Consider the following 10,750-nt stretch of genomic DNA (forward strand, 5'->3'; position numbering starts at 1 on the left):
AGGGTGGAAGGAAGAATAGATAGTTCCTGCCCAGCTCCCTGGATAAGGATCAGTTCACTGTGAAATATTTGTACCACAGAGAACCCCCACCTCAACTCTAATCCTTGCCTGATTTCTCTCTCTATGGGAATTCTTTCCATCAGCTGGCTTAATTTATCTTTACATGAGACACAGACACAGTTTACTGTGATCTCATGTATGTTGGTAATCCTCACCCGAGGATATTTTCCCCCCCATTGATTTTTAGAGAGAGTGGAAGGGAGGGGGAGAGACAGAGAGAAATATCCTCCACGAGCCTGACCAGGGCCCTGCAACCAAGGTACATGCCCTTGACCAGAATAGAACCAGAATGGTCTGCAGGCTAATGCTCTATCCACTGAGCCAAACTGGCTAGGGCCAGAAAATTTTGTTTTACAAAGGAAAGGGCAGGCATTTCAGAAAATTGAGTGGAAAGAGCTGGGGGTGATAGTATAATCCTATATAATAAAAGCCTAATATGCTAAGTGTTCGGTCATGGGGTTGTCTGTTCAACCAATCAAAGCATAATCTATACTAATAATAGAGGCATATGCAAATTGTTCAGGACACCATCACAGTAACAGTAATGACCAGCAGGCTGCCTGGGGTGGCAAGGCCGGCAGGGGGGTTAGTGAGGGACAACCAAACGACTGAATAGCAGGCTGCGTGGGGCAACCAGGTCAGCGGGGGGTTAGTGAGGGACGACCAAACGACTAAACAGCAGGCTGCATGGGGTGACCAGGCCAGCAGGGGGGGTCAGTTGGGGGTGAACAGGCTGGTGGGGGCAGTTGGGGGCAACCAGGCGGGCGGGGGGGGGCAGTTGGGGGTGACCAGGCTGGCAGGGGGGTCAGTTGGGCAACCAGGCTGATGGCGGGGGTGGGGGGGGCAGTTAGGGGCAATCAGGCCGGCAGGCAGAGGCAGTTAGGGGTGATCAGGCTGTCAGGGCGGGCATTTAGGGGTGATCAGGCAGGCAGGCAGGTGAGCAGTTAGGAGCCAGCGGTCCCAGATTGTGAGAGGGATGTCCAACTGCCAGTTTAGGCCCAATCCTGGGAGTCGGACATCCCCTGAGGAGTCCCGGGTCGGAGAGGGTGCCAGCTGGGCTGAGGGGACCCCCCAACCCTGTGCACAAATTTTGTGCACTGGGCCTCTAGTATGCTAATGATATGCTAAGGCTGCTCAGCCCCTGCTATGATGTGCACTGACCACCAGGGGGCAGATGATCCAACAGGTAGGTTAGCTTGTTGCTGGAGTCCTGTGATTGGGACTGAGCTAGGGGGGCTGGACACGCCCTGGATCCCTCCTACCCTCCCTGGCTGGCCAACCTCCCACATCCCTCCCAGTAGTGCACTGGTGGGGTCCCTTGGCCTAGCCCAGGGGTGGGCAAACTTTCTGACTCGAGGGCCACAATGGGTTCTTAAACTGGACCGAAGGGCCGGAACAAAAGCATGGATGGAGTGTTTGTGTGAACTAATATAAATTCAAAGTAAAGGAGCGGAGGGGAGAGTAAGAGAACCAGATAGAACAGCCGGATCCGGCCCGCGGGCCGTAGTTTGCCCAAGGCTGGCCTAGCCTGTGCCCTCTCACAATCTGGGACCCCTCAGCAGATATCAGAGAGCCGGTTTTGCCCGATCCCACAGGCCAGGCCAAAGGACGCTACTAGTGCACGAATTCGTGCACTGGGCCTCTAGTGTGCTACCTAAATGTATTAATTCAAGCTGATGTTTGCAGCTCACATCTATCATGTCACAGGATTCTTAAATAAGAACCAGATTCAGGCCCTAGCTGGCTTGGCTCAGTGGATAGAGCGGCAGTCTGCATACTGAAGGGTCCTGAGTTGGATTCCAATCAAGGGCAGATGCCTGGATTGCGGGCTCCATCCCCAGTAGGGGGAGTGCAGGAGGCAGCCCATCGATGATTCTCATCATTGATGTTTCTATCTCTCCCTCTCCCTTCCTCTCTGAACTCAATAAAAATATATTTAAAAAAATAAAAGATCCAGATTCAGGATTTTGGATTCTAATCCCAGATATTTAGTTGCTCGTCTTGTCCACAGTACTGTTGTTCACCTAGCTTACTTAAGCAAACAAAATAGCCATGAAGGTGGTACTGGAAACCTAGGAACTGGTGGGAGACTAGAAGTTTTCAGGAAATGCAGTTTTATTCCCTAGAATGAGGGCTGGGTTAATGCACCCCAGGAGATAGCTTGTTTCCAGCTTCATGGACATCTATGATTTAAGAGAACGTCAGTGGAATTTAACATACCATTCTTAAAATTTTTTTTCTACATGTGCTCGCAGAGAATTGTTTTGGGAGACCACAGAGAACAGTTGGCTTGGGGGGAGGGGGGAAGAAATTACAAATAAGTATCTTAATTCAGGATTCAGAGGTAGACTAGCCTCTATGTGAGCCATAGGGACCAATGCGGATCAAGCGTTTAAACAAGATGGTGGCTGGGACAGGACCGCTCTATCTTTCCGAATGAAACTCTATGGCAGAGCAGAGCTGAGCTGAGCCGTACAACTTAGAAACTGAAGCTGAGATGGGTGATAACCCGACCACACTAGCGCTCTGGGAAGACTGGAGGGCAAAGAGCTCTGCTGCGCATGTGTGTAACTGGGTCGGAGGCTGGGTGGGTATGTAGGGGGCGGTCTTGAGAAAAGGAGCCCACCCCACAGGGCAAGTTTTCTGAAACGTGTGAGTCGTTTAGGTCCAGCTAAAGCCGTGGTGGGGCGTTTCCTACAACGCATGCGTTCTAGACGAGACTAGCGATACGGTGGCGTGGTCTTTTCAACGTCCGGCGTGCAAACGACGTCTGAGGTGGAAGGGGTGGTCGAGTCCCAGTACACATGCGCTTTGTGGTCGAGGCGTTTCCTTCAGAGGGTGCGGAGTCTAGGACTCCTTATTACGCAGGCGCAAGAACTGTCCGGTAGGGCTAGTGGTCTATCACGGGGAGGGAAGAGGAGGTTAAAGGGATTAAAAAACCGGGTGCGCCTGCGCGTTGCCTACCAGTGGGCTGAACTCAGTATTTGTGAGGGGCGGAGTCACGTATACACGTCATTGGGTGGTTAGTTGGGAGGGAGGATGGAGGTTGGGGAGGATCTTTGCGCTTGCGCAGTGCGGGGGTGGAGGGCGGAGGAGCTAGATAGCACGCTTGCGCGGCTGTCACAGGGCTGCTTGGTTGGTCAGTGGGGAGTCGGCGCCTGCGTACTAAGACCCGTGTGCAGCAGCGGCGGCGGCGGCGGCGGCAGCGGCAGCGGGCTCAGAGGCAGCGGTTGGGCTCGCGGCGAGCGGACGGGGTCGAGTTATTGCGTTCGCGCGAGGTGAGAGCGGGCAGGGCGCGCGTGCGCGGAACCTTGACTTGGACCTGGGAGTAGAGATGGAACTGCGCGGGGGTCGGGGAGGGGGCAGAAAGGAGCGGCGGTGGCCGCCGCCGGGGTCCGGTCGGCAAGCGGCGCGAGGTGCGGAAAGGCGCGGGTGCGTGCCCTGGTTAGCGCGTGCGGTGACGGTTGGGTCCTGCCGGGTGACGTTGGAGCGACGCAGGGCGGGGGACGGCGAGCCGCGAGGCCGCCACGCGGGAAAGGCCGCCAGGCGGTCACGCCGGGGCGAGGGCCGGGGGCCAGATCGGCCCGCCGGGACAAGGGTACCTGGGCGGTTGAGAACCCGGCGCCGCGCGGCCACGTGAGGTGGGGGAGGGGGCTATTCGGTGAGAGGGCATTTAGGGGGGGCTGGCAGCCAGCGGGGGGAGGGGAGGGCGGCGTGGCTCCGGACTGGCGCGGCCTTTGAGGAGGGGGCAGCTGCGGCACCGGAAGTGCCCCGTATGGAAGGCTGCCCTCAGGGTCAGAGGCCGCATGGCCGAACGTGGACTGGGTCCGCATGGCAGCGCGGGGACCCCTCCCCCCAAGTCCCGGCCACCGGAAGCCTCGGGCGGCCACATGGGCGGGAGTCGGCAACCCTCAGCGCGGGGAGAGCAGGTCCTTGTGGGCGCCTAAGGGAGTTTGGAAATTTGAGGAGTGGGAGAAGCCGGAGGCCCGGATCGTGATCACCCGAGAGAGCCCACTTCGGGCATATGTTAGCGCTCTCCCACCTCATGGGCCCCTGGAGCTTCCCCCCCCCCCCAAACCTCAGGTGAAGTGAGGGGGGCCAGCCAGGTGTGACACTGTTCCTTGCTAGGAAGTCAGAGAAATGGAGAAAACGAGGGCGATTGGACGGGAGCCCAACTCAGTGGTGCTGACAGCGCCTTAAAGTCCGGGGCACATGAGTTCCCTGCTGTTATAGGTGCTCAAAACCTTGTCACTGTCTTCCTCGATGTTTATGTTTTGGGAGTTCTGGTTTTAGAGTCTTAATTCTACTAACCTAGTATAAGTTATACTACTAATTACTACCAGTCTTTGCTTTCGTTTTATTGTCATTCACCATTCCCAACTCCCTCACTTTCTACGGACTTATAGGCCCCGTCTGAAAAGCCGACAGGACCGAAGCATCTTGGGAAAAGTGGGAGGGCCCTCGAGGAGACGCTGGGTTCCTGGGTTCCCTTTGCGAAACAAGATTGAGGTGTTCGGCAGGGGGATCAGTTAGAAAACTACTTTTTCCCCTTGGCTGCATCTACAAATGCCTGTTGGAGAGGCGGGAATCCCCCAAAGAGCCCTTGTGGTTTCCTGTACCAATGACTAGCTTGTGTGTGGATAGGGTGGGGGGGGTGTAACAGAGACGGGTGGGGCCCTGTCCTCCGGTATCCACCCTCCCTTCTCCCCTCCTCATTAGCCCCGCCCTTTGGTTGGCTCATAGCTGCTCACCTAATTATAGCCCTGGTTATGTGTGGGCTAAAGGGGTAGTTGGTTTCAGTGGCAAGTAACACCTGAGTCCTCCCCCCCCCCCCAGGGATTAGGTCTTTGCCCATCTCAGATTTGACATCCTAATGCCCCAAAACTTCTTTTCCCAAGTCCCCTTTAACTTTCAGTTGGGGTGGGGATCCAGCTTATTCTCCCCAACATACACACATGAGTTATCAAGTATTTGTGATTCCAATCAGTATTTAAGTGGGTAATGGAATAAACATCTGGAATGAAAATGAAGCAGTTTCTAGAGAGGAGTGGGATAAATTGGAGACACTGAGCCTCCATCCTTGCTGACCCCAGTTTTTTTCTTTAGTTGGAATCGAAGCCTCTTAAAATGGCAGATGATTTGGACTTCGAGACAGGAGATGCAGGGGCCTCAGCCACCTTCCCAATGCAGTGCTCAGCATTACGTAAGAATGGCTTTGTGGTGCTCAAAGGACGGCCATGTAAGATTGTGGAGATGTCCACCTCCAAGACTGGCAAGCACGGCCATGCCAAGGTTAGAATTCCACCTCTTCACATCTTGCTTTCCCCACATTTCCCATGCCCGTGGGGCTCCTGGCAGCAAGCTATCAGCAATCCTAGCCTTCTATTTAACTCTTTTCTTATTATCCAATTCCTTGTGTTCAGCACTCAGCCCTGGATACTTCCTTTCTCTCTACGCTTGCTACCAGCCTTGAGCCTCTTCCACCATCATTCTCTGATAACTCCTTCTGCCTATCTCTGTGTGAATCTGTAACTTCTCTTGGTGGTCCTTTAGGCTCTGGCTCCATCCTTATTCATGGCTTTCATTTTTTCTGTTCGTCTTTCTTTCCTTGAATCTTTATAGGTGCTCTTTATTTCTATCACTTTGCCCAGGGTTTCTTCAATCCTAATGAAATACAGCCTTCCCTGAAGGAGGCCAGGGTAGTTGTCCCCTCTCCTTGAGTTAATAGAGCCTCCTTGTCTTTTGGGTCCTAACATTCTGGCCCAGTGCTTTCCTTGGCACTTCAGACTTTATTTTTTCCTCAAAAGTTCAACCCTGTCTTCTGTTGACTTGGCATTAATCCTGGGTTACCCCCTGATGTCCTAGACCTAGGACCTAGATTCTTCTACTTCACGTTTTTCTTATTTCCTAATTGCTTCTTTCTGATTTCCCCCAAGTCGTTTTTTTTCAGCTCTCTTCCATTTTCAGTCCTTCCTGTATTCTCAGCTCTTTCCCTTCTACCTTTCTTATTTTCCAAGTTTTTAGCCTTTTATTTACCAATGATTTGATAGCTTGTAACTGACTACTCCAAAACTAGCCTACATTTTCCCTTGTGCTGTGAACCCAGTCTCAATGGTGGTCTTTTCACCTTAGGTTCTTTTTAGAAGTTTTAATATTGAATTCATGGTTCATTACCAATTCCCCTAATCTTTGCCCAATCTAGTCTGACTTCCCTCACCAGCCAGGGACAACTTGAACTTTTATCTCCATCCTAAAGTTCAGTTGGTTTTCTCTTTGATGTGATGTATACATACAGGTCCACCTGGTTGGTATTGACATCTTTACTGGGAAGAAATATGAAGATATCTGCCCGTCAACTCATAATATGGACGTTCCCAACATCAAAAGGAATGATTTCCAGGTATGTGGATGGTCTTGGTGTAGGGTTAGTCAGTTGGGGTGGGGGCGCAGATACTGATTGATCAGAAGAGCTTGTGCTGGGAGGAGAGGGTATTTGGTATGTCAGACCCTGTATCCTCAACCTTCAGCTTCCTTCCCTCTCTTCCCCCAGCTGATTGGCATCCAGGATGGGTATCTATCACTGCTCCAGGACAGTGGGGAGGTGCGAGAGGACCTCCGTCTGCCTGAGGGAGACCTTGGCAAGGAAATTGAGCAGAAGTACGACTGTGGAGAGGAGATCCTGGTACAGTGCCCCACCCACTTTCTTCTGTGCCCAGCTTTGCTCCTTGTGCTTGGTCCCTGAGCTCAGATTTCTGATTCTCCCTTTTGCTCCCCGAAGATTACAGTGCTGTCTGCCATGACAGAGGAGGCAGCTGTTGCAATCAAGGCCATGGCAAAATAACTGGCTCCCAGGTGAGTGTGACAAACTCCCCTCAAGTCCCCTTCACATATTTTGTGGATGCTTTAATTGTTCTAGGCTTTCTGGCCCCTAACCCTTCTTCCTGTTGAAGGTATTACCCTGTCTTACCTGGTTTCTCTTTTGTACCCAGGGTGGCGGTGGTGGCGAAGTGATCCTCGAGCCTGCAGAGGCCCCCTTCCCCAGCCTGGCTCAGCTCTGGCGCCGGCCCTTGGCTGGACTCCTACACAATTTATTTGATGTTTTATTTTGGTTTCCTCCACCCCCTCAATCTGTTGGGGAGCCCCTGCCCTTCACCCTGTTCCCTTGGCCAGGAGTGAGTGAGCCATGGCCTTGGTGAAGCTGCCTTCCTCTTCTCCCCTCACACTACAGCCCTTGTGGGGGAGATGGGGTGGGTGCTGCTTGTGGTTTAGTTTTTTTTTTTTTTTTTTTTTTTTTTTTAAATTCTGGAATCAGCCGTGGATTCTGGCAAATAGTCTGTGTGCCCTCACCCCCCTCCCCTCTCCTCCCACTCATCCCTGGTCTGGTCCCTGTTCCTATAGCCCTTTACCCCAAGCACCACCCCCACAGACTGGGGACCAGCTCCTTCCCCATGCCTATGTCTCTCCCCAAATCCCTTTAGCAGGAGAGGGAAGAGGAGGAGAGGAAAGGGGACCTGCCCCCCTCCTCAGGCATCTGGGAGGGCCCTGCCCCCATGGGCTTCACCCTTTCCTGTGGGCTCTCACCCTGACACATTTGTTAAAATCAAACCTGAATAAAACTACAAGTTTAATATGAAGCCCCAACTTGGCTACTTTGAATAAATGGGTACTTGCTGACTAAAAGGGAAACTTGGGAACCAAAAATAGATTATAGGTTAGACTGTCAATGAGTTCATTACAATCAACACTAATTTACCATGACCTGTTACTTATCCCCCATCCTCTAAGCAGCCCTGGCCTAGCCCAGGGGGGAGTGAATACAAACAGTAGTAGCCAGGGGCAATGGCAGATAGATTTTATTGGCCTAGGACATACCAGGGACCCTCACCCAAGGTAGGGGGTGGAGTGAGGTTGAAGATGAAATTTGATGGTCACTTGTGATAGAATCTTGGGTTCTGGCTGTGCTGGAGGAAAGGGAGCCGGGGGCCAGGTTGGCTAGTAGCAGCAAAGCTGGACTGGTGGTAGTGATGAAAGGTGGGTTTGTCAGTGTGCATGTTCTTTCTGCTCCATACCCATATAACCACCCCCAAGAAAAAAGGGAAAACTATGGGTGTGGGCCTTTCCTACCCAATCCTGTTTTCCATGTATTACAGAAATTGTGTCAGGTATGATTATCATCCTTACCTTCCCTGCTGGTTGCATCTGCACAGGGAGCTGGGGGGAGGTGAGCAGTCCAGGGGCTGGATGCAGAGCTTGGGGGTGCATGGGGCGCAGGGAGGACTGCAGAGAACAGAGTCAGGACCTGGGGCAGCCTGGGGTTCCCCATAGCAAAGCCCTTCCCCTGATCTCCCAAGCTCCACACTCACTGAGTCAGAGAAGCCAGTTTGCTGGTTAGCATGCTCCATTTGCTTTTGTAGGGACAGGGCACCACCAGGCTGGAGGAACCCTAGGTGGGGAAGAAGGGTGTGTGAAGTGAGTAGAGAACACGAAAGGGAGAACTTGAGGGACCAGGGCCGCTGAATGGGGTGTTATCACCTGTCTGGGTGGGCTGGAAGTGGCTGTGCACAGCATAGGGCTGTGGCTGTGGCTGAGACAAGTACTGCACTGCAGGAAAGGCTGAAGGTGCTGAAAAAGAGGAGGCACAGCCATTAGAACCTCCCTTTAGTCTGTTCACAACACTCTACCCTCGGGCCTGAGGAAAGCACCCCGTCCCCTTTTCCCACCACTTACCTCTGAGCTGCTGACTAGGGCTATAGGCTGGTTGAGCGGGTCCATAGTGAGGTGGGGGCTGAGCAGTCCCATAGGCACCACCTGGACTGCCCTGGAATTGCCCATGCTCTGGGGTCCCTGTGAAAGCTGCTGAGCCCACATAATGCCGGGTCTAAGAAGGATGAGAACTCACTGTAAACTTGAAACTGGAATCTCAAGTGACTTGTGTATACTCACATTTTTCTCTGTACATTTAAGTGTCACACTCATTGCTTGAATAGTGGTTTAGTAAGGTGGGTGAAAGTAGTAAGGGAAACACCCAATTTTACTCTTACTGTAAGCACTTGGGGTCCAAACATCTGTTTGGCTCTGTCAGCTGCCATGAGGGTGCCTGGGCGATTGTGTCCTCCAGGGCTCCCTAGAGACGGAGAGGGGCTTCATGATGCTGAAGTGGCAGTCTACAAGACCCAGGAGGGCCCATCTGACAAGTGGTTTCTTTAATCCTCACCCTGCATGCTGAGGAGATGAGTTCCCGTGTGAACAGTCAGGCTCTGTGGGTATGCAGCTGATGTCAGAGTGGTTAAGTCACTAGAGTGAAAGGAAGGCAGGTCAAACATCAAGGACAGGTGGCGCCTCTTGCCACAAACACATCTTTTGTTACCTGGCTCCATTTATACGTTTTGCCCCAATTTTAATTTTAGCTCTCCAATCCCACCTCTGCTCCTTTCGCCTCCGTTTTTCTTCCTCATGTAAAACTTTCTTGAGCTGCAGGAAAAGCTGGTGCTTCTCCTCCTGAAGGGCCAAAAGCTTCTCTTGCAGCTTCAGGATCTGGAAAAGGAGGGAAGGAAAAGATGAAGGTAGGAGAGCCAAGGGGAGAAAGCGCTGGGAAAGATCAAGGGACGACACATACCTGTTCTTTGGTTTCCTCTAACGACATTCTCTCTTCCATCTCCTTTTTCTTTCGTCTCTCCTGCTCTTCCTTCATCTTCTGTTCCATCATCTTGTCTACTTCTTCTTCCTCTGGAGGAAGGGTCAAACAGGAAAAGTGGCAGAATGGTTAAAGTAATTAGAATGTTAGAGACTGAAGACCAGCAAAAATGGTTATCCCAGTGCTCTTGATAAGAGGCTTCCAATCACTGCAAGGGGACAGGGAGAGGTAAGGTTCATTAGGTGCTCTCCAAGGTCCTTCCCAGCTGAGGAATTCTGGAGTTCACACCTGGCGATTTAAACTCCCACCACGACGGGGCTGTTCCATCCCTCTACTAGCTTCTGCCGCCGCTGCACTGATCTGCCCGTGGGTGGGGGTCTGGAACAGCGGTGTCCACATGGGTGTGTGCCCTCCCACTTGGCCCCAGCTCACCCTGCCGCTTGCGCTCCCGCTCCATCATGATGTGCCGGTGCAACGCCCTGGCCATGGCGTTGGAAAGCTTGGGGCGCTCCAGGAGCGCAGGCATGGTGCTGCCGGGGGCGCACGGGCCGTGGGCGCCCGGCTCTGTCGCTGACTGCCAGACCTCGGACTGGGCCTGTGGGCAGGCGAGTGCTCAGAGGCAATCGTGCCCGCTCAGCCGAGACAGAAGGCCGCCCGCCGTCCCGGTCACGTGTCCGGGACCCACCGCCCGACCGTGGGGACCGCCCACCGCTGCTCCAGCGCACACACGCGCATAGGGGTCTCTAGCCTCGGGACTCTCGCCTCCGGCCCCACTAGCCCCGGCCCCAGCCCCTCCCTACCCTCTTTCTCCGCTCCCACCTGCGCGCCTTGGCCAAACGTCACATCCGGTAATTGGGCTTAATCCTTCCGGGTTCAGCATCAGGGGCTTTAAGGGTTGGGCGGAAGGAAAAGGCGGAAGTGCCGAGGACGGGTGCCTGTGGTGTCCAAACCTCTCCACTGAGCCTGCCCCACGCCGACCAGCCCGGGACTCGCATTTTGGCGGCGCGCTAGCCGCCCTGAGCCAGCTCTGGTCCCGCGGTTGGGCACCTGACTAGG

The 10,750-nt window shown here is 53.5% G+C and overlaps 2 protein-coding genes across 5 annotated transcripts; one reads left to right on the plus strand and one right to left on the minus strand.

Moving 5' to 3' along the window:
• The first annotated feature begins 3,131 nt into the window (after positions 1 to 3,131).
• Positions 3,132 to 7,694, plus strand: EIF5A (eukaryotic translation initiation factor 5A). 3 transcript variants are annotated; one of them, XM_080682689.1, is made up of 6 exons: positions 3,132 to 3,338; positions 5,167 to 5,352; positions 6,356 to 6,460; positions 6,611 to 6,742; positions 6,839 to 6,912; positions 7,050 to 7,694. In XM_080682689.1, exons 2-5 carry the CDS (start codon positions 5,188 to 5,190, stop codon positions 6,899 to 6,901), a joined length of 465 nt encoding a protein of 154 aa, XP_080538815.1. In that variant the 5' UTR covers positions 3,132 to 3,338; positions 5,167 to 5,187; the 3' UTR covers positions 6,902 to 6,912; positions 7,050 to 7,694. The 3 variants fall into 3 exon arrangements, with proteins under 3 accessions (XP_080538815.1, XP_080538817.1, XP_080538816.1); XM_080682691.1 differs by lacking the exon at positions 3,132 to 3,338 and adding an exon at positions 3,403 to 3,476; XM_080682690.1 differs by lacking the exon at positions 3,132 to 3,338 and adding an exon at positions 3,564 to 3,701.
• A 203-nt stretch (positions 7,695 to 7,897) lies between these two features.
• Positions 7,898 to 10,654, minus strand: GPS2 (G protein pathway suppressor 2). 2 transcript variants are annotated; one of them, XM_080682688.1, is made up of 11 exons: positions 10,514 to 10,654; positions 10,127 to 10,289; positions 9,677 to 9,786; positions 9,482 to 9,594; positions 9,275 to 9,354; positions 9,102 to 9,184; positions 8,788 to 8,938; positions 8,593 to 8,682; positions 8,424 to 8,503; positions 8,242 to 8,337; positions 7,898 to 8,072 (listed from the first exon to the last, which is right to left on the minus strand). In XM_080682688.1, exons 2-11 carry the CDS (start codon positions 10,218 to 10,220, stop codon positions 7,989 to 7,991), a joined length of 981 nt encoding a protein of 326 aa, XP_080538814.1. In that variant the 5' UTR covers positions 10,221 to 10,289; positions 10,514 to 10,654; the 3' UTR covers positions 7,898 to 7,988. The 2 variants fall into 2 exon arrangements, with proteins under 2 accessions (XP_080538814.1, XP_080538813.1); XM_080682687.1 differs by having other exon boundaries at positions 10,495 to 10,544.
• Between the last annotated feature and the right edge of the window lie 96 nt (positions 10,655 to 10,750).

Source organism: Plecotus auritus (assembly GCF_963455305.1).
Source record: "Plecotus auritus genome assembly, chromosome: 7".
NCBI classification, from domain to species: Eukaryota; Metazoa; Chordata; class Mammalia; order Chiroptera; family Vespertilionidae; genus Plecotus; species Plecotus auritus.

What these genes read in the sequence shown, in the direction of transcription:
- EIF5A (XM_080682689.1), top strand. Translation starts at nt 5,188, where the DNA reads ATGGCAGATGATTTGGACTTCGAGACAGGAGATGCAGGGGCCTCAGCC. An exon ending in TCAAAAGGAATGATTTCCAG is followed by an intron (nt 6,461 to 6,610) that starts GTATGTGGATGG and finishes CTCTTCCCCCAG; the next exon opens with CTGATTGGCATCCAGGATGG. An exon ending in ACTGTGGAGAGGAGATCCTG is followed by an intron (nt 6,743 to 6,838) that starts GTACAGTGCCCC and finishes TGCTCCCCGAAG; the next exon opens with ATTACAGTGCTGTCTGCCAT.
- GPS2 (XM_080682688.1), bottom strand. Translation starts at nt 10,220, where the DNA reads ATGCCTGCGCTCCTGGAGCGCCCCAAGCTTTCCAACGCCATGGCCAGG. An exon ending in GCGGGAGCGCAAGCGGCAGG is followed by an intron (nt 9,787 to 10,126) that starts GTGAGCTGGGGC and finishes CCCTTCCTCCAG; the next exon opens with AGGAAGAAGAAGTAGACAAG. An exon ending in TTGGACCCCAAGTGCTTACA is followed by an intron (nt 8,939 to 9,101) that starts GTAAGAGTAAAA and finishes CATCCTTCTTAG; the next exon opens with ACCCGGCATTATGTGGGCTC.